Genomic DNA, 26,881 nt, shown 5'->3' with positions numbered 1-26,881 from the left:
GCTTGTAGGGTAGCTGCTGGTCCTCCACCTTTTCTCCAGCAAGTGTTTGCCAGGCACTTCAAATGGACCACTGGAGTAACAATTGCAAATGAATTGTCATATCACACTCTGGACCAGTCATGTAATTAACTCCTTCTGAAAGCAAAGGCCAGAATCATCCTTCAGGAGCTGGGTTTCTTAGTATGGTTGGCTGGTTCCGAAATGTGGATAACCATCTGAAAAGTTCAGCCACAGCTGTACCTGCATAGAGGCACTGTGCATTAATCTAGCATAAGATTTGGTCACCAAGAGCCCTGGGGCCTGATCTTGATTCTGTCACTGTCTTGCTGTGTGCTTTGGAGAAGATCATTTAACCTTTCTCTGGATCATTTTCTCCATTAGTATAAGGGGAATGATACTAGCCTGCTCCTAGGGAGTCATGAAGCATGACTAAGCTGTGTTTTTCATGTACTGTGGAAGTACAAAGTATATCTAAGGCCTCCAGGAGCAAAGAGAGGAAGAGCTGACAGGAGTTGCTGGCTCCTAGCCTGAGGCTCAGCCCCAGCACGTGGTTTCCAGGAGTGCCAGAAGGGAGCATTAGTTGTCATATGCATAATTCTGTGTCTTGTTTCATATCACCCAAAGGACTCCATTCTGTTAATTATTTTTCTTATTATCTACTCGGTGACAGTTGTGAGACCCTCTTGAAGACCTGGACCCTGACTGCAGCACAATCCCACCATGAGGGGGGGAAGTGAGAGGGAAATGCAGATCTTTTCTTCCTGGCATCCAGTAATAGGATGCATTGGAATGGTTAGAAAGTGGGACAGAGAAGGTGCTGACTGGACATTAGGAAGCATTTCTCTACTAAAATATTTTATATTTTATTTTATTTTATTTTATTTTATTTTATTTTCACAAGGAACCTCTTTCCAGAGCACAATGAGCCTATCTGAGGCTCCAGTACCTCACCCAGGCTGTGTTGCATGATTGGAGCAGTGCAATATTAGTCCCCAAAAGGGATAGTAACTCTTCACTCAGTTCTCTTCAGCTTTCCCTGTCCTGGTTTTGGTTGGAATAGAATGAATTTTCTTCTTCATAGTTGGTGCAGGGCTGTGGCTTAAATTCAGTATAAAAATAATGTTGATAAGACACTGATGTTTCAGTTTTTGCTAAACAATGCTTATGCTAAGTCAAGGACTTCCAAGTTTCCCATGCTCTGCCAGGGAGCAGATGTACAAGAAGCCAGGAGGGTGGCCAGCATAGCTGTCCTGAACTACCAAAGATATAAGGATATCCCATACCCCGGAACATCGCGCTTGAGTACATTAACTGGGGACAATTGGCCAGGAGGGGCCAATTGCTGCTGGGGGGAGTTGGCAATTTTATTGTGCAACACCTGTGTTATTTGGGCTTTATTTATTTATTTATTTATTTATTTATTTATTATTATTATTATTATTATTACTGCAACAATAATTGACTTTGTTTCAATTATTAAATAGTTCTTATCTCAGCCTGTGTGTTTTTCCTATCCTGACAATCCCACTGTGGAGGGTGGGAGTGAGCGAGTGGTTGCATGGTACTTAGCTGGGGTTAAACCACAACGTTCTCTCAATGTGTACTTTTTATGCATGATCAAACATTATTATTAGCTTCTGTTGGCTTTGTTTCTAGTTGTAGAGTAATTGCCTAGAAAGAGAGAGAGCTTAAGACAGCTTGCCCTGTAAGGAGGGAGGGGGGAACCTCTCACACCTATAATAAGGTACAAGGAAGTAGCAGCAAAATGAGCAGGTGTAACATGCAATGATAGAGGTCAGCTGAGTAAAGGCTTTTTTTTTTATTGTTGATTTTTGTGTGTACGACCAAGTCTTGAGAGGTTCTGGTAGTGGTCAGCATGTGGGCTCTCATGGCTCTAAATTTGATAGCAGGGTTTATTCTGAAATATAGAGAGGTTTTCTTACCTACCTGATATGTGAGGAGATAGGAAATGTGAACAAGCCTCACTCATTTAAATAGCAAAAAAAGTCTGAAGCTAGGATAGCCTTTTTATTATATATATATACATATATATATATTTATTATGGCCTTTTATTTGTACATGAGCAGTCCATCAACTGCAGCAATGTTCCTCCTGATCTACCACAGCAGAACTGAATAGTTGCTCTCTCTTAATTAGGAGGAAGCACCTTTTAATCAGCCAGTGCTGACAGATGTGGTGCCTGAAAAGAGGCACTGAGAAGGAGGCCTGAATGAGTGACTGAAGCATGTTGCAATGCTTATGGTTTCAGAGCTCCTAAGACGAAGGGTCTCTGTTATTGTTCAGGCACTGCTCTTATGTGGCTTCCCAATGGAAAGGCTTGAATTTGTCTTGTATCTCTATTGCTCAGCGGTGTCATTGCCAGAGCGCTCTGCCTTCCAAGTAAATTGTTTCAAGGCCAGGAAACATGTGAACAAGTGCATGGGAACCATGTTACAAAGTTTATCCAACGTGCTAGTGGCTACATGAAATAAATACTTTATAGCAGATTTGACTTGGGCACGTCAAGGTAAACAGATTTAGGTGGGTATATTCTTCCATACCCTTTCCTGAATCACATCTCGGCTGTCCTCTTGCTCTGTGTTATGCGTGTTTTGTGGTACCAGGCACAGTGAGCACTTAATCATCTTACAAGCAGCCAAATACAAATTATGAAGCCAATTATCAAATACCTTCATTTAAAGGATTTCTGCTGCAGCTTGACTCTGTTTATATGCACACAGGCTAGAGTTCCCAGTTAAGAAAGTAATTCAGCATCTACTCATGAGTGTAAATGACACTTCAGCACAAATTTACATGCTGTGCCCCAACTTTGGGTGCAAGTTATTCTCCTAACTAGGGCATAAGCTAACAGTCCAGGAGATCATCTCCTGGCTGTGCTGCAGATATGTTATGTGATGTTGGCTAAATTGCTCAATCAGTGCTTTAAGTTTAACTGAGAATGATGCATCTTTTTCTCTCTTCTGTATATATTCAGATGCCAAATTCTTTAAACCTAGATTTTATAGAGCTGGACAGCAGCTAACTTTGTATATCTGAGCTGGGGAATAATATCCCACTGCAATCAGAGGTGATAGAGAGAGGATCTGCCCTCAGGTTGTTTGAAAAGGCATTGCCTGGAAATCAGTCTCCAGAGGAACCATCATCAACCCACTCTGTGTCTTAATGCAACAAAACCACAGCCTTGCCTGAGATTTCAGGGCATTACTGTTTCACATGGGCATTTTCAGAAAGGTACTGATGTTTATGAAAAAAAAGGTTAGTTGTAATAATAATTAGTACTGTGAGGCATAATGTCATTTGCCCCAGAATACTCAGAAGAGTGTAGCACCTGCTCTGGAGATGTCTGAAATGCAGCCAAATCTGGGGTAAAACAAAGCTTGGGTTTAATACTGTGAAGTTGTGTGAGCTTCTAGGATAGCAATTAAGAAGGTTGTCCTATGCCTCCAGATTTGTGCACCAGCCTTTCACACAGAAGAAGGGTAGGTATTCTAGGTATTAGAATATCCTGGCTGCACCAGGCAATTGCTTTTCTGGCCTAGTCTGTTTGGTTTTAATCTAGGAGAGAAAGGAATTGACCAGAATTCACTTACAAGAGAAGATGGGAGGGAAAGAAAAAGACAGAAAACAAGACAGAAAAAAAGACCAAGAAGGTACCTCGTGCATTCATGTGGAGATCTCAATGTTCTTATATACTTCTTAATCATACTCCTTTAGCTATTCTAAATTATGGTTCAGCAAGATATTAAACAGACATAACTTCAAACACAAGCAGAAAAAAAGGACGCAAATGGGGCAATTCTAGCTACAATAAACCATGCCTGTCATTGAGAGACCTTGCTCATTCTTGGACTGAAACTGCAGTTAAAATGTAATTCATAAGAATGGCACTGTCTGATTCAGCAGATGCTTCCCTTTGGCGTTTTACTCCTTGTACAGATTTACAGAACAAGTATGGTTAAAAGAGCATGTTTTTAATTAAGGATTAATCAGTTCTAGCTGGGCAGGTCAGCTGGAGTTAGGAAGTGTCTCTGACAGCCTGGTTTGCCTATAAGTGTTTGTATTGCTGTTGGAAAGATGTGAAAAGGATCAAACAAATAAACAAAAAGAAATTGTCAGTGCCTGTACAGACACCAGGTAAGACAAGCTGATAAAAACATAGGGAAACCCTCTTTTATGTAAGAAAGCCCCAAGGTCAGACTTAGAGAGCTAAGGTTAGTTAGTTTCGGAAGATTGTTGTGCTATTCACATTAGCACTATGTTCCTGCCTGGTTTAGGTCTCAGACACCCGAGTGGCTTTGTCCTACATAGCAGTCACTGAGAGAACAGACTGGCTTTATTGAAATGGACACTATCCCTGTCTGCATCTGTTTTGGCTGAGTGCAATGAAAATTGTGTCCCTTGGATATGTCTCTTTCATTAAAGATATTTTTGGTTAAATTTGTTCTGCAGTGCTATCAGGGAAAAAAAAACCACAAAAAACCAAACCCTAATATTAAAACTTATTACCTAGTCAAACTGTCCAGCTTTTTGCAAACCTAGAACAAGGAGCTGAAATCTGCATTATAAGACTTCCAAAATCAATGCATTTAAATAGCATGCTTAACAACAGGAGAGAAACTTCAAGTCCCTCGTTATGAGAACTTTTTTTTCCTGAGGGTATTGTGAGATTGCAGGCCTTCCCCAGCAGAAGGCTTATTCCATGATATCTCATGTCCTGGAGTTGCATTAATATTTTGGTGTGAGTATCTATGTGGTGTTCTAAGGGAGCAGTCAGATCCATCACTGGATGAGAATTTACCTTCATTGTGAAATTTTATCTGTGTGTAGCTTAGTGCTTCTGGCCTGCTGCATGCACCTTTATTTAAGTCTGATGCTGATGCTGAAGAGTTAACAGTTTTTGGGGGGCAAAGTAGGCAGCCCTTTGAGACAGAAGAGAGTTTCAGACTGTACAAAAAAACTTCTGGATCTTCAGTGACTTCAGGACTAGGAGAGAGAATGGAGATCTCCTCTGTGTGTGTGTGTGTGTCTGTATACTTCTCTGTGTACTTATAGGAGGTACAATAATCATTGATATATCTTCTTCAGATATTGCTATGGATCTCATTCTTCTCTGGGTAACCACTGCCAGTACAGAATACAATGGTGCAAGTCAAGAGCAAGTCACAGCTATATCAGCTGAAGATTTGTTATGAGGAGTTTGACTTCCCAAGTTCCCCATCATCCTTGTCCCCATCCTTCTTTATTAACAGTCAGCAGCATTTGAGAGCTTTTGATTTATTTATAGAACTGGGACAAAGTACACAGGCAACTCTGTTCTTATGACTTAGATGATACACAAGTGATACATAACAGAAGGAAAAATTGCTCAAGCCTTGTCATGGTCATTGTGACCCAATATGAATTTCTCACTATCAAAATTTGAATTACTTTCTTTGCCTGGTCAGGGTGTGCTGCTGTACTGACCCTAAAGAAGACTCCTCAGAAGAGTGCTTAGAACCTTTTCATCACTATGGACTCTTTCCTCTGGGGTAACTGACCTAGGACTGGAACTTGCATTTTCACTAGGTGGGGGAATGTCTGTATACCGGCATTTCTAGAGCAGATGAACTTATATCATCAAAGCTGCACTTTCTACCACTTAAACAGAGCCACTTCCAGAAGTATAGTTCAATTCACCTTGCATGATATAAATGTGTATTCTCTGGGAGACTGTGGTGTCAGTGATGTTGGAAAAGGATCACAGCTCTTTAGACCTTCTGACAGATGGGATGCAAAAAACCAAAATTAGATGTGGCCAAAAGTGTCAAGCATACAATCCAGTCTGTATGGCTTAATATCTCAGCTGATTCCTGGACTGCGTTGTCTTAGCAAGCAAAAATGTGAGATAAATCCTGTTAACTAAGCCTTATCTGTTTATGCAAATATGTGTTGTCTCCTATTTGTGATGGGATATGAACATTCAGAAGGGTGACAGGAGCTCAGCTGATATGTGGTATCTCATGCTACAGTGACTTCTGTCAGGAATTCCCTTGCTTTGTCTGTGAAGAGACGATGACAGGAGGATTGGGAATATCTGCAGTCACTGCCTTGACTTCCCTGCTGATTTTCTGTGCAGAGAGATTCCACTGAGAAGTATCTGCTCTCTTCTCTTCCATGAAGTCCTGAATGGGAACTCCCACAAGAATAGGTTTGGGGAGCATACTAGGAAGTCAGCTCTGCTCCAGCTGGCTTCTGTCCAATCCCAGTTTTCTCAGAATTCAGTGAAAAACATGACTGCAGCCCATACGGACTTCAACTAATGCCTGCTGAGAGGTTGCAAATGGCCCTTTGTGGTGGGCCTTTCATTGTGGTTCTTCATTATGGATTCTGGAGTATTTAATACCAGGACCTGCTCAGAGCTTAGCTACCAGGTTCACTAAGATACTGATGAACAAGTCAGTGAACAGACATATAACTGCTTTTGTATTCTCTGGAGAGGAGTCCAGGAAAACCTTTTGTTTGTAGATGTGAATGACCAAAAACTATTACTTGCTTTAATAATTTTTCCCTTCCTTCCTTGGAAGCCTAATAGTTTGTAATTTTTCTGCTTGTTCATGCAGGAACTACCTCTTCAGACTTAGTCTACACAACGTTTCTCTTATTCAGGTATGTTCACTTTTTACTCTCTTATTTTATTTGACTTGTTAATGAAAGTTCTGTAATATTTGGTGTACATTTTCAGAATCCTATATAGTGTAAATTTGCCCAAAGTGGTGGAACTGAGGGAGAAGACAAAATCAGAACCAAATGCTTATTCCCACTCCAGTGATAATGCTGGGGGAAGGGTTCTGCTATGCTTGCCCACTTGGATGGTGCTCTCTGGTTTTGATTCTCAAGTGTTTGTGTGGTAATGGCATCTTAAGCACGTAGTGTAACTGATACAGGCTTAAACACAACAATCAATAGAAATCCTTGGCTTTCTTTAGAGCTGTCCTGCTGGAGAAGGTTTTACTATTCTCATCCTTCCTCATTTTAGCCCTTGTAGGCCTTTGTGAACATGGATTGTTGTGGAGCTGTGTTTTGCTGAATGCATTACTAAAACCATGATCGGACTTGCAAGCATTCAAGAGGCAAAAGGGGTTGAAAATGTGTGTTACCATTGTCTTTACCAAGGTAAAGCAGCTGAAGTTTGAAAAGGCTTGAAAATAATCCAGCACAATTATGACTACTCTCACTGTACTGAATCTGGAATTGAAGGATGCAGCAAAAATTGTTAATGAAAACATCAGCTGTTTGTCTTGAAATAAATTAACACTTATGCTCTGGGATACTTACCATCTTCTACAGTTGCTAGATCACCAAAGAAGTATTCAGCATTTTTTCAGACAGACTAAGAGGCCTTGCTCCTGTACCTGACCACACAAAGAAGCCATTAGAGTAGTACTGCCAGCCATTCTGAAGGGCACAAGCCTTCTGCTGTTAGGAAGAGTTACAAGTATAGCTGGAGAGAAGAAAAGATGTTTAATGGTTGTAAAATGCATTGAATCTTCCTTTAAAAGGAAAACAAAGTCCCAAGTTACCAATGACAACAATAAAGAGTTAGAGAAGCTGCTACTCCCATTTGGCAGTGCCTTCCCTTTTGCAGAGCCATATTAGCATGGCTGGAAGGTTTCCAATGACACAGGAGAGGGAAGTCTCCGTAGTTATGAGAGGTGTCATACCTTCTGCAAAGCCTGTTATCACACTGCCTGACACATCCTCTGGTGCTTGTCAGAGATCCCCTTCCGCAAAACCCAATTGTGAATCTCCCTCATGCACTTCTGAAGCCAGGCTTGGCCCTCCTCAGTGCAGTGAGTTTCCTTTTCTGCACTGCAAAACATGGGAAGTCTCCTTCTATGGCACTGGAGGTTGCTGTGGGATCTCCGGTTAACATAATGAGCTTAGTTCGCTCCTGCTTTCTGGGTGTATCCGGTTACTTTGCCAAGACTTTTTGCATGACAAAGAGAGCATGGAATTATGTTGACACACGTGTTGGGAATGATGGAAGTGATTGTTTCCCGACCTAATGGTTGCCTAAGTAGCTGCTTGGCTTGTCTCCATAAAGCTCTTGATGCAGTTTAAAGGCACCACCTTCTCTTCTCTGTGCATCATTTTAAAGGTCAGATCAGAAAGTGAGGCAAGAAATGTAAGGAACTTGCATTTAGTTCTACAGAGGTGAGAATGCAGTTCAAGAAATAATCACAATGTTAATTTGCATTATTTTGTATCTCCTCTTTGCTTGTAAATAAAATACAGTGTGGGTCTTGCCAGGCCTGAATCCGGATAGTTTTTCATCTTAAGATTGTATTCTGATTTATTTCTGCTCATGCAACCTCATTGTCATCCTGCCAGTGGTGCTAAAACTACTTCACAGTGCAGGTTTGTGCTGACAGATATCTGCTCTCTTGCATTTCTACTTCCATGAGGTGAGGGCAGAAACATGAGGAGCATGGTCTATGGAGACATCAGGATATGTTGGCTGTGGGACAAAGCCTGGCAGTGAGAGGAATGTAACCCTCTAAGCATGGTTCGATAAAGTATAAAGCTGTTTTTTCTCAAGTGTTCTTGTGCTGTATCCTGAGGCTGCAAGGTTCCTGTGGGAAAGAGGCATGCCACATAGTATAGCTAGGAAGTTACTGTCTTGGAATTGCAATAAACTAAAAGAAAAAAATTAGTATTAACTGGGAAGTTATTGGTTAAGAATTGTGTAAAAAAGACAGCATTACCCTATATGATTTTAATTTCAGGGGAGTGAAGGAAGAGAGATTGATTTTGGGATGTGTCAGCTCTTGGGCCCCATTATAATAAGGGGTCAATTCTTTTCCTTTCTTATCTCTCATCTGCTCCACCATGTGTTGTTGTTTCCTCCACACTTAGAATTTTCTGTTGGTTCTGCTGAGGTTGTTTCTCCAAGGCGCTAATCCATCACAGGAGAGCTAGTGAGTGGAGTGGAGCAAAAAGTGACGCAGAACAAGCTCATTTCCTGCTTCACAGAACCAATTGCCCCAACTTCTCAGAGATTTTTCCTCCTCTCTTTGTTTCCAAACCGTGTTTCAGAAATGCCTTTTGGAACCTGTGAAGCTTTTCACCAAATGAGTTTTAGTTGCATGGGACCTTTGGTGGTGGTTAATGCTTTTCTGAAAAACATCTTCGGCTGATCTTCAGTATCCATAAGGAAGTTATGACCCAGATATTTTGTGATTTTATCTACCTCTTTTTCTTGCCAAAATTGAAGCACCTTATTAAAGAATTACTGAAAATCATCACCTTAGCATGGGGTATCCAAAAGCACCTCTTAATATTGAAAACTTTGGCATGTGGTGTTCAAATTCTTGCCCAGTCAAGAAGCACAGTTTTAAAATGGATACTCTTCCTTAAATCTTTAACATCTCTTTTAAACAAAATCTCTGTTTCATGTCTATCTTTAAATTATTGTCTTATATGTATTGTAAACTCTCATTATTATACACTTTATAGAACACTTCTTTTACATTATGTGCACTTGGAGAGCATGCTGTTCAATTTATACATGGATTGAAATAAGGCTAGCTCCTAATCTGCAGCTTTCATGGTGAAGCCATAGAAAAGTCAGTTTTATACTGGAGTTGGTAATTAATAGAGTAGGTGGAAGGGTCATTTTAAAAACATAAGCCTTTAAGAAAAAATTTTTAAACTTCACAATACTGATTGGGATTTCTTAGCAAGGAATGCTGTTCTGGGGTGTGTATTAAAAGCAGGCTATTTGGCTGGCATTTCATAAATCACAGTACAGCGCTTACCCCCTGCTCACTGTGATTTTACCTGGATTCTTAGTTCTCATTTAAACTGAGTAGGAAATTATTTTTCCAACCTATTTGAGATAAAAAGATTTCCAGCCTTTTTGCACTGAGATGACAACAAGCCTCTCTGACATTTTTGTAAAATCTGAAGGAGAATGAGATAGATGTGGTTAATTGGCATGAAAATACTCTGGGTCAAGTTTTTTTCTGAAACATCAAAAAAGAGCATTTAAGTGTGCATTTCTGTCATCCCAAACAATTGTCCTTGTTTGTTTGGGGCATCCTTTTCCCCCTTCCCCTCTCCCTTTCTCTTCCTCTTTCCCTTTCCTTTTCATTTTCCTGTCCTCTTTCTTCTTTTCCTTTACTTTTCCCTTTTCTGTGGATCTAAGGTGTCTTTCTGGACTCTCATCTGGTAAGTGTAATAGAAAATGTTAGAATTTCATAAAATATTTTGTTTTCAATTGTTTGTTTTGATGGAAGATGTCTTCTAAAAAAAGTTTTTAAGCAGCTCTTAAAGCAGTGAAGTTTGTGTGCTGGTATGTCAGGCTAATAGTAATTTAATTATTTAAGTATTTAAAATACTTCAGGAGTTCGTACTGTATTTTAGCATATTGTGAAAGAATAAATAAGTGCACCCATTGCAAAACTGTTAGGAAGACATAAGTTATTTCACCTAAGAAAGAAAAAAAATTTGAGATCAAAATATGCTTTATCAAAATATTTTTTTCCTAAAGACATAAATGGAAGTGTGGATTAAATGCAGAGAGAGAGTGTGTGAGTTTCCTAGTAGTCATAAACCTGAATTAGGAAGGATTGCCTGTGGAGTTCCACACTGCCCAGTTCCACCTAGGTCTACAATTACAGATCTACTGGTACCCCACTGTAAAACACAAAAATGCTACAGAGCACACAACTTCATTTGCTTCTGAAATTTGGCTCCACATTTCTAAATAAGACCCCCTATATTAAAAGGGTCACTTTGCATAGTGCTACCCAGTCCCTAGGGCAAAACTTGATGAACTTCTCAGTCCCACTGAGACGTAAGTCTTAAAACCAAGATTAAAGTATACTTTAATCCTAAAACCGAGGCAGTATCAGCTCTTAAATAATGACCTGTACCTTACTGAAATAAATTTCTTTCTGCTGATATTGTTAGGGTTTTGGAATAAGCATTTTTTCAAACCTGAAATAGAGACAAAACAGTTCCATAGTGTCCTGAAGAAGATAAACTGCAGCCATCTATCCAGTGCATTTCTGATAAGGATGGTTTTACTCCAGTTTTTCTTCCCTCCATCTAAGAAGCAGCAACATCCCTGCTACAGAGATGAAGCTCTTAAACTGCACAGCTGCTTAAACTGCACACTTCCCTCCCTGCTACTCCCTGAAGGGATCTTTAACTGTAGCATAATCACTGGTAAATCAACAGCATGTATCAACAAAGTGTAGTTAATAATAATAAAACTTGCCTATCAGTCCTCAATATGTCACATAGAAACAAATGGAACAGGTTTTGTCTTTAGCACTCTGAATCAAACCAAGCATTAAATGCATTATTTTCTACTTATTTAGGGCTCAGTAGTGCCACACTTATGTCTGCTGATGAGAAACATGCTCTGTAAGTGTATAGAAGTGTGAGGAGAAGTGGCAGAGTTTAACTTGTTTTTTCTCTGTGTAGTTGAATAAAATACAATAAACAAAATCAACAGAGAACAGTGAGTAATATCGTTTACAGCAGAAATTGTCACTCAAGTAATCTTTCCTGGTGAAAATACTTCACTGAGAAATATTAAGGATTCACAGTATGTTCATAAAGTCCTGGCACTTATCAGAAAACTTGCAAATGGTAGATAAATCTAACATCCCTGAGAATTGCTGGATATGTACCAGATGGGGCTTGGAGGGCCAAATTCATGCTGCTGGCTCTGCCCATGGATGCCTGAGATGAAGTTAATCTGCCCAGTTTTTCTGCCTGGTGTTTAACATGTGAAATAGGGCTGTAGCATTCCTTTGCAAAGCACTGTGGGGTTTGCCAGTAAAAGAGAGGTGAAAGTATTGAATTTCAGATTTCCTTGCAGAAACATCCTTGAGCCAGAGCTGCTCCTATTTTTCAAAATATTCTTTCAAAGATCATGAGAGAATTAGACATTGATAATGCAGTGCACGCCCAGGGCTGGGCTGACCCAACTTCGTTGAAGGTGTTTATTCCTTCAATCTAGTTGGAATGTGAAGATTATCATCCAATTTAAAATCCAGTGTGGAAAGTAATTTTGAGAAAGGCAAAGTATTCTTACTCTATCTTTATGTCCATTGAGTTGCCTGACAGGAACTCTATTTTGAAATGCTCAGGAATAAGCTTCACTTTTCAGAAACAGTTTATTATTTGTTTCTTGCAGATTCCCAGATACGCGTTTGAATTATGCAGCACATATTTCTAGATACAACATTTATTTCTTTATTTTCAGGCCAATGCAGTTCCCTCATTTAAAAACATAATCAAAAGACCTCTACTAGAGCAGATGCAGTCTTTAATATGTGGCTCATAGCTGAGTCCTGGTTGTCACATATTTTATCAGTATGAAACATTTTTTATTAACAGATTAACATATAAATCTATTCATAAATCACCTTCCAAAGCTGCACCTAAAACCTCTCACTCTCAGCCTAGAGGTTTAAAGCTATTCCATAATAAAGCTTATATTGGCTGGAAAAACTTTCTGGTAAATTCAGCTATTTATTCTTATGGTTTCAGGTCCCCAAATAAAATCTACTCTCTGAATATTCCCTTGCTAAAAATGACTGGTCAGGAGCTAGATTACAGCTTTCAGGTGGAAGTCGTAATTCCCAAGACTTAGGTAAGAGAGACATTTCTATGTGAAGTGAGAGATGAGGGACAAAAATAATGCATGTCAGATCGGAGGTGACCGTGTCTGAAGGCCACACCTCATCCTTCAAGGACACACTTCTCCAGCTCCTCACTGCAGGGAACTGAACTCTGTGATGGGCTCCAGCATCTGAGTTGGGAACCAAACTGCTGATGTTACTCATCAGCTGAAATTCAGAGAGCAGAGAAAGCAAATCTCTTCTCACAGTCCATAGTGTTGAGTGATTTCAGAACACAACATCCCCTCTGTCTGAGAGAATCCAGCTCATGAGTCCATTTATAACCAGCAAAGCTTTTAAGCCCAAGTTTAGCTTTAAATAAATGCCAGTTTTCCTTTGAGAATTCTCTGAGTTAAGAACATACTGCATGCTCTAGTGAGTAAAAATGTTTCAGTATGCACATTCGTAGGTCTGCTAAACTGGCTCAGAATCTACTGTCTAGTTATGATCAATTTAAATGCTCTTTAAAGTGACTATTTAGGCATGGTATAGGAAGTTCTTATATATATATTTGCATATATATTTTCATATGTGTACCCATACACGGGAAGATCATACACATAGGGTACAGCAGCCCTGTAGAGGACATCCAGGAGTTGCACCTGGTTGGATTTGTACTTTAAGTAAGGCAGCCTTCCTGGAGTTAGTGAAGGCCACGGAGATGATTTGCATCCAGAGGGGAACTACCCTGTTACGCTTGCACAGTAAAGTGAGGTTTACATGATGGATGTCAGTTGTGGATTGCCAGCCTGCTTCCCTGGGTAATTTGTTAGTTGTCATTCCCTCTTTCCCATCCTCACCTCACCTAAAAGCCAAAATTACAACAGGGGTTTTGGTCTTTGTCAGCGGACATTATGAGCAGGATTTAGAAACTGAGAATTTAATTAGCTGCTGAAGTCACTTACTGATAACAGTAGCATATTGGACTCTTTATTTGATAAAACTCTGTCAGGCATTTTATGTGTAGGAAATGAAGACTAATGCTCTTATTTCTTGCAACTTACGGTCACGACCATTAGACATACTTTAGAAAAGGAAGAGAAAAAAATTAAAATAAAAAGAAAAATAAATTCCTTGGACTTCTCATTTCCTGTCACCAATGTTGCTTCTTTATCATTGCAAAATATATTTTGGTTTGCACCCCTTTTTCTCTGTGGGCTGCTTCCCACTCCAGAAGGCTCTGGGGGCTCTGCATGTGCTTATGGCTGTCCCCTGCTCTGACAAGCTCACTCATCTGTGGCTGCTGTCAAAATGCTGCAGATGTTCTGAGAGGCAAATCAGCGTCTTTTTGTAGGCAACACCTTACCTAAGCCAACATTTATACAAAATGAGATTTATACAAAAATATGCTTTTAAAATTCTTATTACTTTAGGTATGTGGGATATTTTTTATGCACGGGAGTGGTTTATTCGCTAGCTATAAAGGCTGGTGTACTGCAAGGCACGGAACGCATTTCCGAATTGCTCCTGTTGCAATTAAGGCTCTGTGACACGATGGTTAGTGAGGGTTCCTGTACAGGATGGCTTTAATGCGCACCTTGACTGAGCGCAGTCCTTTGGGAGCGGTGACCTATTGAGCTCCACAGGCGAGCACAGCCAGCTCCTGCTGCACCCTGTCCTGGGGACCAGGAGATGCCTGCCGGGTCTCCCCACTCAGCAAGCCCGGGTTTGTGGCGAGGGAGCTGCCTGCCCGTGGGTCCCGGCTGAGGTCCTGCATCCTGCTGAGCCGGCGCTTGGGCTGCTGCTGCTCAGTGCTGCGGGCTGAGCGCTGCGGGCACGGCTCTACGGGCTGAGAGCTGAGGGCACGGCTCTGCGGGCTGAGCGCTGCGGGCACGGCTCTGCGGGCTGAGAGCTGAGGGCACGGCTCTGTTGGCACAGCTCTGCGGGCACAGCTCTGCGGGCACAGCGCTGCGGGCTGAGCGCTGCGGGCACAGCGCTGAGAGCTGAGGGCACGGCTCTGTTGGCACAGCTCTCCGGGCACAGCTCTGCGGGCTGAGAGCTGAGGGCACGGCTCTGCTGGCTGAGAGCTGAGGGCACGGCTCTGCTGGCACAGCTCTGCGGGCACAGATCTGCGGGCTGAGCGCTGAGGGCACAGCGCTGAGAGCTGAGGGCACGGCTCTGCGGGCTGAGAGCTGAGGGCACGGCTCTGCTGGCACAGCTCTGCGGGCACAGATCTGCGGGCTGAGAGCTGAGGGCACGGCTCTGAGGGCACAGATCTGCGGGCTGAGAGCTGAGGGCACAGCACTGCGGGCTAAGAGCTGAGGGCACAGCACTGCGGGCACAGCGCAGGGCTCCTCCTGCCTGGGACGCGACATCCCGACCCATCCCTGGCGTGGCAGCTGAGCTGCGCACTCTGGGAAGTCAGAAGTAAGGGAAACTTGAAAACACAAAGAAGCACATTGGGCACCTTTACAAGATGAACAATGGAGTACATGGGCCAGTTACTTAAAAAAAAAAAAAAGCAGCAGGTTGGTGCTTTTTAAAGACTGAGAATACAGAGGAATATCTACATTTTGTTCTAAAAGCAGAGCTTAAGAGAGATCTAAATGATTCATATCCCTTGCATTGGCTCTCTGCACAGGATTAAGTTTGACCCTGTTAGCATCTAGTCATTTTTAATGAGAGCATTAAAAAAATCACCATTTATTGATTTGCATCTCTCAAGGGCCCACAAATGACCTTACATTTCCTCTAAAACCAACTATTGAGGTCTTTGCAAAAAAGAAAAAAAATATTTTATAGTAAACACATTCATTTCATATTACTGTGTGTATTTTTTTCCCTAGGTAAATAATCCTGCTTTTCTCTGTTAGTAACAGTTTAGCTGATGTGTGTTTTACAGCTTCTTTTAAGCGCAGCAGTTCTGAATGACTAATAGGAGGGGATTATTTGAGCTATGGAGCAGTCACAGACGTGGCCTGCACAGCTGTTTCCAGACACCCAGAGCTGGGGAGCTGAGATGGAAACAGTTTGCTCATCACTCCCACAGGATATTGATCCTGTCTCAGCATGGCAGGTACAGCTGAATCCCTGAGTCCTCTGAAAGCCTCGAAGAGCTTTGGCCTCCAAGGTTTCACCTGCCTTCCCCTGGCTGAGCTCAAGGAGAGCCCAACCCACGCTCTAAGAAGACAGATGGGTAAATGGGCACAACCTTGACTATGCCTGTGGCATCTCCAGCCACCCTGACTGAAGAAGGTTGGCAGGTTTGCTTCCTTTCTTCAGGGCTGGAGGAGGATCAGCAGCAAACCTTCCGCTGAACGAGATCAGGCAATAGCTGCTGTGGGTTGCCTGCTACTGGGTGGGCAATGGTGAAGGAAAGGTGGGTTACTCCACCAGAGGAGGGTGAGGGAATGTGGCTGTAGGGCATAAATTAGTTGCTGGGTGCCACTGCAGCTTGAGCAGTTCATAGGAACAATGATCTTAAGTTATTCTACTGTCACTGAAATGCTTCTTTCATCTAGAAGATACCACACCATGGTGATAGCTAGCTGTTACATTTTTATCACTAACATGACCAAGTAGAGAGTATTCTGAGACTGCAGAGACCGAGCATGGTGAGTCGGGGGAAGGGCATATGCAGAAAAATGACATCTTTTTCTCCATTCTCTGAAAGGAGAGCTTGGATAGCAAGGGCTGGCTGCTTCATTTACAGACAGCTGTGAAGAGGTAATTCCAGCTATCCTTAGTCTGAGCTTTCCTTTCTCCAGATGTGAAGCTGAGATAATGACACTTTGTCCTTTTGAAATGCTCTGAAATATGTGTCTTTTTGTTTAAGATCTAAATGTTATATGTGATTCCATGCATTTGTAAATATAGGAGATTTGCCATAACTGCGAGCCTACAAAATTGTAACGTTCTGATTCATAGTAGATGTAGTATTAAGCAGTTGTTATCTTCACCTCCACTTTTTAGGTAAGCAATTAGGCAATTGCAGCATGTCCATGTGTTTAAAATGGAGCTCTTTTTCACTACTTGTTTTCTAAATATTTTTAATGTAAAAATAGAATAATTGCAGTCTGCTAAGGCAAGAATGCTATACAAATGTATCCTTCAGCTAAAAATAATTAGAATATGAATAAACCTGCAAATTTGTGTAAAAAAGATAACAGCTTGGAAGGAATGTGGGGGACAGTTAATGAAAATATGTTTTTGTCAGAAACACTTTTCTGTCAAGAATTCTATATGCTACTTTAATTATTAATTATTCACTTAAGACAGGAGACAAAGTAAGGTTTTGAGGTTTTAGAAAAAGAGTCTTTTACTTCCTTATAAGTAAGGAAAAAGGGCTAACAGGGCTGCAGCCATTTGAATAGGCTGCAAGGTCACCCAGAGAGAAGTGATTTAAGCTTTATTAAGAATGTGAAAAAAAAAAAAAGAAAATTCTAACTTAGCCTGGGAATATTAAGATACAAACTGCAGTTGCCTAAGAGAATTTTGATACATGGGGCAGAAAGGAATGATCAATGCTTCATAAATATAATAGTGGTAAACACAGTGACAGGAGAAAAAAAAATGGATGTGGCTAATATAATTGTTACAAATTTAGTAGCTTTTGCTGTGAGATCAGTTATAGAGGATTTAAGAACAAGGCACAGAAGATTTTTTTTTCAATAGAAGATAAATGTGAAAGCTTTGAAAACCACCAGAAAGGAATTAGGTGGAAGAAGCACAAGGAAGTATGCTGCATTAATCGTGTTGTAGAATCATTTTGTATTCCCTCATCTTAATTATAAGGCATATTCTCAAAACTCATTTATGGAATATTTGACCTTCACAGAGGTCAGATGCAAATGTGCTGGAGGGGAGGTGAGGGTAGAGCCAGGTGGAAGCAGGAATGTAAGGGTAGGACTCAAGCTGAAGGAAATTGAAAAATAAATCCTAGGTTGGCAGGAGAAAGCAGACTGGAGAACAGAACAGAGGATCTGGGAGGAAGGAATAAAAGACACTGCACCAGAGCCATCTTTGCAGGAGAAGGACCAAATACATCCCTTGTTGAGATGAAACTTGGCAGAGCTTACTATAGCATCAGGTGCTGACGTCTGGTGTTGGAAAAGAGGAGGCAGAAGCAAGGCAAACTGTGACAGACCAAGCAGGGAGTCTGAAGGCATCTGTTTCCCAGCCTGAGGAGGAAGATGGGTGGATCAATGCCATGCACAGTGGTCAGGTTCTGGCTGCTGGCAGTGGCAGCAGGCGGGGACAGTACCCAGCTGGGCTGGGCAGCGAGGGGACAGTAGGGATTAGAAACACTTGAAGTTTTGGTGGTGGGACAGGAGTGGCAGAGAGCCATCGTCCCTAGCACTGCAGTCCGGTTTTGATTTAAATTGTAGCGCACTTCCAATAAAACATAGACTTAAGAAATATCATTTGGACTCTTGATAAATCAACTCCATTGCTTTTTTTCCTGAAACTGACTCCTTGTTCTTCTCTGAGACAAGTATTTGATTTACACCGATCAAGTGCTGGACTCATCTACTGCATATGTTGCTGGGGATGTGGTGGTATTTGAATTACGAAGATCTTGATATGAAGAAATTGAGAGATTCAGGTCCTTTTTGGCTTGTCCTCATTGACCACTGAAAAGTATTGCTGCATTGGTGGATTAATGTAACCTCCTCTGAGCCTTCCAGAGTATTGAGGACTGGATGGATGTTGCCTTCTCACTTAATTGGAAACGCAGGGGAGGAGAGTTGGAGGCAGGGAATTCTACTCTTTTGGTTCTTCACTTTCTCTGTATTTAAGTGTTCCTTTCTGATGGAGCACAGATGGTCTTAGATTAAGGAAAATACATGCCAGAACTGCAGGCTAGGCTCAGACTGGGAGTTAAGCTTAACATGAAATAAGCAGAAGGCTGTAATTAGCTTATGAAGAGCGTTAGGCACCTGATGGAGGAAAGCAGAGATGTAATGTGCAATATAGCTATAGAACAATAAAAAATACTGAAATCTCTTTTATGGAACATGGAGGACATTTCATTGCCATGTTTATGAAACATGGAGGACTTTCTCTTCCAGCCCAGCCTGGTAATTTCTGGAAGGTCTTACTTATTCTTAGTTATTAGTGATTTATCAAAAATGGCCTTTTTCTGACAGTTTGTGCTGCTAAGCACCAAACCCCATAGAAGCCAGAGAGTCTAAAGGTCACAATCTATATGTGTTGCCAACAAACCTTCCAGAGAACCTTACAGCACACTTGCCTGTGCACAATGTAAACTCCCTGATATTGCAAATATCAGTAGTCTCACTGGTCCCTCTCATTCTTTCTGCCTGTTTTTGCAGCTATGTGTTGGGTTTCACCTCTACACTAGGATTTAGGCCCACTGGGGCAGAATTGTCTTTTCATTTCCAACAGAAATGCCTAGCAGTATGCAGCTGAGTAGTCCATGTGCTTCTGCAGTACATGTCAAAATCATAGCAGGAAAAGGGTCTGGATCTTTTTTCTAAGTGTGATAGCAAGCAAATGGAAATTCTTACATACATCTGCTGAGCTGAGTAGGGAAATACAAAGACTCCTTTTTTGTTGAGGGATTAGAATTTTTTGCCCATTTTATTAAAGCTCACAACTATTACTTTAAATTGGGGAAGAGCAAGAGGGAGAGTCTGGTTTCACTTAAGTTCCTGTGGTTCAGTCAGGATCTCTGTTTTCAGCCCGCCTTGCAAAACTTTCCCAGTCTCTCTGGCTTGCACAAGACTGGCCTTGGCTTGTTAAAGTAGTCTCAGAGCTTTCGTTTTGTCTCAATAATGCAGCTTTCACTTAATTAAAGATTTCCAGTGCCTTTTTTTTTTTCCCTTTTGGTTGTACTACACCAAGCATAAGTGCACAACCAGAAAAGAATTTTGATAGGATAAAATAAATCACATGCACATTTATCTGTTAAATTTTGCACTGCCCTCTTTGTTTTTTCCAAGCCAAGGCAAGACTCAAACCATGTTCAACCTCTTACACAATTTTAATGAGAATATATTGCAGTGTTTGTCATCTGAAACAGTATTAGCACCCCCGCAATGCAATAGATGTGATTTCCCTAAAGAAAAACAAGAGACATAGAACAGTGAAAATGACATCTTAGTTCTTCATTAGTCTCCATAATACTGCAGGAAGTGCTGGTTTTGATTCCTGAATCGTAGCCTAATTGCTGTAAGAATCAGATCCAAATTGGACAGTTCCTCAAACTTACTTTAGCTTCTTCTCAAAGCAAACAAATAAATGCTGAACAAGTATATTCAATGATGTAACCTGGAGAGGAATAAAGAATGCAAGACTTCCCCACTTTAGGAAGCTGGTAACACACAGACATTTCATATGTGCTTCAGCAATTACATTTTCAGTTTGAGGCATATATGGAAAGATTGCATTTCATAGCTGAACCTTTAATGCAGGTGCATAAAATTGCACCCAGTTCACTGTGTAGAATTTGTACATAAGCAGAGGGGGAGGGAATGAAAAAATGTATAGTGGAGAACCCTTAACATCTCTCCATAAGCAGTGAGTTTCAAAGAGTTACAATGGCAAGGAAACATAGAGCAAAAAAAAATGAAGGAGAACAAAATCGCCTTGCTTGATGCAGAAATACAAAGGAGACTATAGCCATGGTAAATTGATTTTGTACTGAATATGGGCTGGTCCATTGGAGGGGGTTTTGAACCTCCTACTCCAGAAATCATTGTGCAAAACAGTAAGAGGAGGCTGCTTAGAAGTCTTGTCACATCTGTCAGCAGAGCCCACAAAGAAGAAGGAGGGATTTGGTTCTGAATGGCGAGTCTGCCAAAGAACATAAAGGGGTGGAGATGGACATCTTTTGGCGGTAGAGGAGCCTTGAAAGAATTGCCTCCACTATATCAAGGGAAACCATTGCTGTGACTACATTCGTTGGCTCACTTCTTAGAAATAACTTGTTGTACCTTGTTTGTATCAACTGAAGAAAAGAAACCCCTAAACAAAACCTGTTCTTTACAAAATAAACCGTGCTGGTGCTGCTACCCACCTGGCCAGTGACAACTGCACCCGCCTGTGCATCAGCTGTACTTATATTCCTGACCTGTGCTTGACTGCAGTGAAATTTTTCTTTAATTATTTTCCTCTCGGTATATTTTAACCTCTTTATTTAGTTATTTTATTGATTTAACATATAATCTTATGTCTCTGTAATCTCCAGTACATTTTGTAAATGTTTGTTATCCTAAGCTGTAAACTGAATGTGACATGGCAAGAAACCAAATTCTACTGTGGCAGTTAATTACCCAGTGTGCTGAAAGTCTTGTCTCAGTTTCTGTATGCTTTCCATCTACTCTAATAGGAAAAAACATTGTCATCTTTCCCCAACATCCCCTTTGCTGTTCTCCAGTTCCAGATGTTGTCATTCATTCTAAACTGGCTATAGGTGAGAGCTTCAAGGTCTTTTTTCACTATCATCCCAGTTTACTGAGACTGTCAATTTATATTTGGCCCCATCCATGCTTTTTCATGCTTAAAAGCAATAGCTTTCAAAAAAAGATAAGCATTCCCATATAGAACTTGCAACTAAATCATTGCACTGTTAAGCACTTTCAAGCAAAAGGAAGTAGATCACCAGCTAAATGAAATCATTGTCACAGACTGACATTTTTCTTTACATAGAATGATAAAAATACAAACACTAGATAGTGGAAACAGGAATGCAGTGCCATCTTTATCTCTCTTCTTCAGAGCTGTATCTTCCTTTGAAAGCATCGTGTTGGCGTGTTCATCTAACATTGCTGTGCAAATATGTAACTGTCAAAGCTCAGCACACAGGCAGAGCAGAGTGTGCACTCCTTTCTTTATCATTATGGACAGCTCCACACTCCAGCATCTTTGTACCCTTACACTGATTCCCCTGGCTTTGGACATATCCTTGTGGCATTGCATTAGTGCTTATATTAACTTTAAGGGTCTTCCACAAAACCTTCTTATCACTGTCAGTGAGAGGTTTATCCTACTCTGAATCAGCCCATTAAGCCAGCATCTCTCTTGCCTTTGGGTAATGTACATTCTCCTCTTGCTTTCTCCCTTGTGTCCCCTTTGGGTCTCAGAAGAATCCCATCCCTGGTATAATAAAACTCTTCTAGTTACAAAAACCTCACAATGAGTTATGTGGCTGGTGAGCTGTGACCTTTCCCTTCCGTGTGGTTGTCTCTCAGTGCTCTGCCATCCACTGCTACCTGGTGCCCCATTTATTACTGCACTTTACCTATAATGCATTTTGACAAGGCTGTATCTACACAGGCTTGCATGGGGAGTGCTCGGCTGCAGTGGAGGCTCACAGGTCCTATGAAAACTGCAAATTCGGATGACAAAGTTCCCTGATGTTAAAAAGCTCAAATTCTCCTCTGTATGGAATTCAGCATCAAGTTACAAATGTTTTACAGAAGAGTTACTGAAAATACACTTAAAGCAATGGCAAGACAATCTGCTTACTTGAAATATGAATTTTAATTTGACAGCACCTAAGACTGAGCCAGCTGCTCCATTGTAACGTGTTCTTTGCACACTAAAATTCCTGAAGAGCTGAAAAAAGCTGTAACCTGTACATGGCTTGTTTATCTTAGAAAACACCATTTTAGCTTTAGTACTTGGTATCAAATGTACTTTACTAAATCCTTACACAATCATCTTTAATAATAAGACCTTGAACATCTACAGTGCCTCCGTTTGGGTACACTGTGGAAACCATGATCTGTTAAGCCTTATACAATGCTCCTTTCAGACAAGGGAATGCATAGTCTGGAGCTGTAAATTCCTACCTGACACTGCAGAGAGGGGGGAGTGTCAGATTTACAGAGCTTGTGTTGTTTAATGGGATCTCTTGCAGGACAAATGGAAGTTGAAAGCACAAAAATTCAAATTTCTTTTTGTAGATGAGACTGTGGACATGCCTCAAGATGTCAGAAAGGACAGGAAGCATGGAGTCTTGCCCATTGTTCTAATCTCTAACCCCACTCCCTCATGCACCACTGATTCAGTGGATGTATTTTGTGATGCTAGCAAAAAAAATGCTGTCTAAGAACTCATTGTGCTAGACAGGAAAGTTTTTAGTCTGCAAGAGAGCAAAGGTCAGTGCTCATCTCTACCTCTGACATGCTCAGTGGCCTTTCCTAGTCAGTTGACCTCTCTGTGCATCTAGTTTTCCCTTCGTCCCATGTGCCTGTGTTTTCTGTTTAGACTGTAAGTGCTCTCAGATAGAAATTCTCTCCCACAGCATTTTTGTATATTGCCTAGAAATATGGGGTCACAATCTCAGTTCACTCCTCTATGTGGTTCTATAATACAAGTAAATAACAAGGGATTTTGAAGCTGTGAAAGAGAGAAAATCAGTAACTGACCACCAAAGAGGAATTCACAGCATCTAAGAACTTTCTCTAAAAGAATAACATTTGCAGTTGAGAGCAGGTTGTGCCTTTAGGCACAGACACTCAACTGCAGTACAGGAGCTTACCCGCTTGCTGCAGAGCTGTGCACAGGAGGAAAACTGTGAAGCATTTTACCTTGCATCTGAGATACAGGAGGACCATGAATAGGGTGAGTGTCCACGACTCAGCTGAAGTACAGAACCTCATTTGGGCTGGGATAACTTGATCAGAAGAGCAGAGCTCCCTTACCTGGAGTCTGCAGCCCTATTCTGCCAGGTGTTAGGTTGGTGCTCTGTCCAGTTGTGCTTGGAAACATAAAGTGAGAGGACAGACTATTCTAAATCAACAAGGCTTAAGAATGAAACCAAAGAAAACAAAGTCAGACTTCTGAAAACACTTCTACACTTCTCCCTGTCTACTGGTTGAATGCTGATGGACACCATTTTTTTGTGCAGTAGGTGAACCAGGGCAGAGGAATGTACCTCAGACTATTGCATTTCCCTTTGCAAGGATGTGGTAACAGTCCATGAGAGAGACAATCATGAATATCCAAAGATTTGGAACCAAGTGAAATATCCATTCTTAAAAGGAGCACGTCCTTCTTTTGATGGATTATTCCATCCTTACTATGCCAGTATGAAGCATCCACTTCTCCTCTGGCATGAACAGAGTGACCGATTGTGTTCAGAAGCCAATAAATAAATGCCAGGCCAAAAGCAGTCCCTGTGCAGTGAGATGGTGACATTTGTTTGCAGAGAGAGGGTCTGATTCAGAGATTAAGGTTATAGGAACTGAAACCCACTGATGGATTTTTTTCACTTGTTTGTTTGTTTTGTTTGTTTGCCAATCTCTGTCTTCCAAGTGTTACATTTGAGGTCTCCTCCAGCTGAGTTACTGTCCAGCCACTCCAGAAGAGCCATGTGTCTGGGCCAGTCTGTTGTTATGTACTATGGGTTTAAATGGAGCAAACAGCTTGGGTTTTACCACATCTTGAAGGATCTGAGATCACTTAAGGAAAATCAATTAATAATTTGAAAACGCACAAGGCAATTCCCCTCATCCAAACCCCCTCCTCTCCCTGCAATGAATCGACTGAATTCCATGATCATTCCTCATACCTGCCACTGCATGTGGCAGTGATCTGCAATTCGTTTACTGCAGTGTAAAGCAGAACTAAAAGTTTGGCATTCTGTTCTTTTGGTATTAGTTGTCTTTTTATCAGACATGCTTATCACAGTTTTAATAAATTACTGGTAAGGGAACTTTAGAAATGGCCTCTAGGGTATTAAGCTACTGTGCTTTGTTATAAGGAAATTAGATTTAAATAGTTATTATTTATGGAGAACTGTAAATGTTCCTTGTCCTCAGGAGACAAAACCCAGTGCTTCAAGAAGGGAATTTAACTTTCCACTTTTAGACTAAAACAGCAAGTGTTTATGGAGAAGTTCTGAAGGATTAAAAAGAGAAAAAATAGCTAAAGTGTAGGAGAAATGTTTTCACTGTAAACATCATAGAAATGGAAGAACCTCTTCATGGCTTTTCTGCATCCAGCCTATAGAACTTCGAAAGATTTTTTTCTTCTAAGTGGTGTAAGATCGAGCATTTATCAATTTCTTTTAAATGCTCTGCAGAATTTGCCCAGAAAAGGGTAGATCTACACTGCTGCTATATTATGTAGACACTACAAAGTATATAGAAACACAGGGAACACTTGTGAAATGGATTTGTCATTATCAAGAATCTAAGGGTGACAGTTTAGAGGTCTGAAATCTGTTCATCAGTATGTATGGAGAGATTGAGGTTGGCATCTTGTAGGGGACTGAACCAGCCTCTGAGCAGCCACTGCAGGAATGTCTCTGCACCCCAATTTAGCAAAGTCCCTAAGAACGTGAGTAAGCTAAACTGGTTCAGTAGGGTGTGTAAATATGTGCTTTACTTACATTGAAGTTGCCAGATCCTAAAAGCAGGGCAGAAATATAGTCCCTCCACGTTCTTCTCTCCACAGACTTGAAGAAAAGCTTCCATACGCTTCTGTGAAATGAGCTAATCCAAAAAAGATGTTGTGAATGTAAATAAGAGATGAAGAGATTTTTGGCCTGTATATGGAATCTAGGAAGCAAGTTTTTGGTTGGGTTTTTTTTTTCTGGAGGTACATTTTTCTGAATATACTAGTGTCTTGTACAGTTAGTGGAAAGGAAGATGTAAATAAATACACTGGGAAAGGAATAACTCTGCTAGCTCAGGTCTCTAGCGCACAATAGCTGTCACAGCACAGCACCTCCTGCCCTCCTTCCTCATGCATAACTCAGCAAAGGGTGATGTGACTGGCAGGCTCTGCTCGGGGTGCCCTCGCAGCACAAGCACAGAACCAAAATCACCTCTCATTCCGTGGGCAGGTTGAGAAGTCTCCTGTGGGCACTGCGGAGGGTTGATGGAAATGGAAACAACTGCGTCAGCACACCCGAGCTTGGGACACAAGGTGCTGCTTCTGCTTCTGCATCTGCTGACAGCAGCAGAAACTTGAGGAACACAGTACCTTCTAGAAAAAACTGGTATCTCACAGAATCAGTACCTGATTTGGGGGGTGTTTGCTTGTTTGTTTTGTGGGGGTTTTGTTTGTTGAGTTTGTTATTTTTTTTTCTAATAAGCTTGTACTTGAGGGATTTTTGTTTCCTTTCAAACATAATATAATATACAATAATATACATACTATACATAACATACAATGTGCATTCTGGTATTACACATTTTTCCCCTAGTAGGACAGAACAATATGGTTGTGGGTCTGTCTGCAGGCATGCAAGTGGTTTGCGTGGAGCACTTGTTTCATGGGACTGAGGTTGGTAACAGATGGATACGTTTGTAATAAAACACCTTTGACAGATCTAATTAACAATGGGTTTAATTAATAAACATGCATGTAACATATTCTCCTCCGATCTTACCTTTCCAGTTTTAAAGCAATGTTTTGGTTTTGCATGAAAACCTGCAACCTCTATTGTGTAAGTACAGTGCAGGGATTAGTGTATGCTTAATCTGTAAATTCATATTGTGGTGTTGAAGTATAAATTGCTGACCTGAGTACAAAAGATGGTCCATAGAAGTCTAAGAAATTTTCACATTATCAGCTGAGGATGCACATAACTATTGATAACAGGACTTGCTACTGACAGGCAGGTACTTTGGAAGCCAACACTGGGATGTGCAGGTAATTAAATAAATGTATCTAGAAAGCCTCTCTCAGCAGTGCGTGCTGAATAACTGATGTGACAGCACATGATGAGCTAGAATTCTAGAGCACTGTTGATCTGCAGTCAGAACTGTGATGCTTATAATTTACTTTGAGAGATATTAACTCTTTCTTTCTGTGTCTGGATATGACCACTGAACATAAAGATATACTGAATAGGCTTAGCTATTGTCGCCCCTTCTGTTAATTTCTAGTTGGACAATGTCACACAAGGTACATGTGATTGCACACATGAATGCTTCTCTGTGATTATCTCCTTCATGGGACTTCTGAAAATGGAGAAATAATACACAAATGTGCATTTATTTATTTAATTTTTAATAATTGAGAAAATCTGCCTGCATAGAACTCGGGAAACAGAGATGTGAAGGACCAGCTGTCCTTGCAAATAGGCTGAAGGAAGGCATGTTTATTTGTATTTTCAGTTCAGGGACAAAGTTGCTTATCCTCTGGCGTCTGTCTGCACAGGTGGCTGGGCAGTTCTGCCCATGGTTTGCATGGCTCATCTTGCACAGCAGCTGAGCAGTTCCCTTCACATGGCACATGACTCTGAGTACCCCCATCCTGC

At 41.1% G+C, this 26,881-nt stretch overlaps 1 protein-coding gene across 3 annotated transcripts in view; it reads left to right on the top strand.

The window, feature by feature from the left end:
* SEMA5B (semaphorin 5B) overlaps positions 1-26,881 on the top strand; it is a 266,285-nt gene that overhangs the window by 156,577 nt on the left and 82,827 nt on the right. For all 3 annotated transcript variants that reach the window (XM_015635333.3, XM_015635337.3, XM_015635338.3), the window contains exon 5: positions 6,622-6,667. In XM_015635333.3, the coding sequence (XP_015490819.1) occupies positions 6,622-6,667 (46 nt within the window). The remainder of the gene's footprint in view (positions 1-6,621; positions 6,668-26,881) is intronic.

The sequence above is a fragment of the Parus major genome, chromosome 7, assembly GCF_001522545.3.
Source record: "Parus major isolate Abel chromosome 7, Parus_major1.1, whole genome shotgun sequence".
Taxonomy (NCBI): domain Eukaryota; kingdom Metazoa; phylum Chordata; class Aves; order Passeriformes; family Paridae; genus Parus; species Parus major.
Note: the sequence above shows the minus strand (reverse complement) of the source record. Positions and strands in the feature narration are given on the sequence as shown.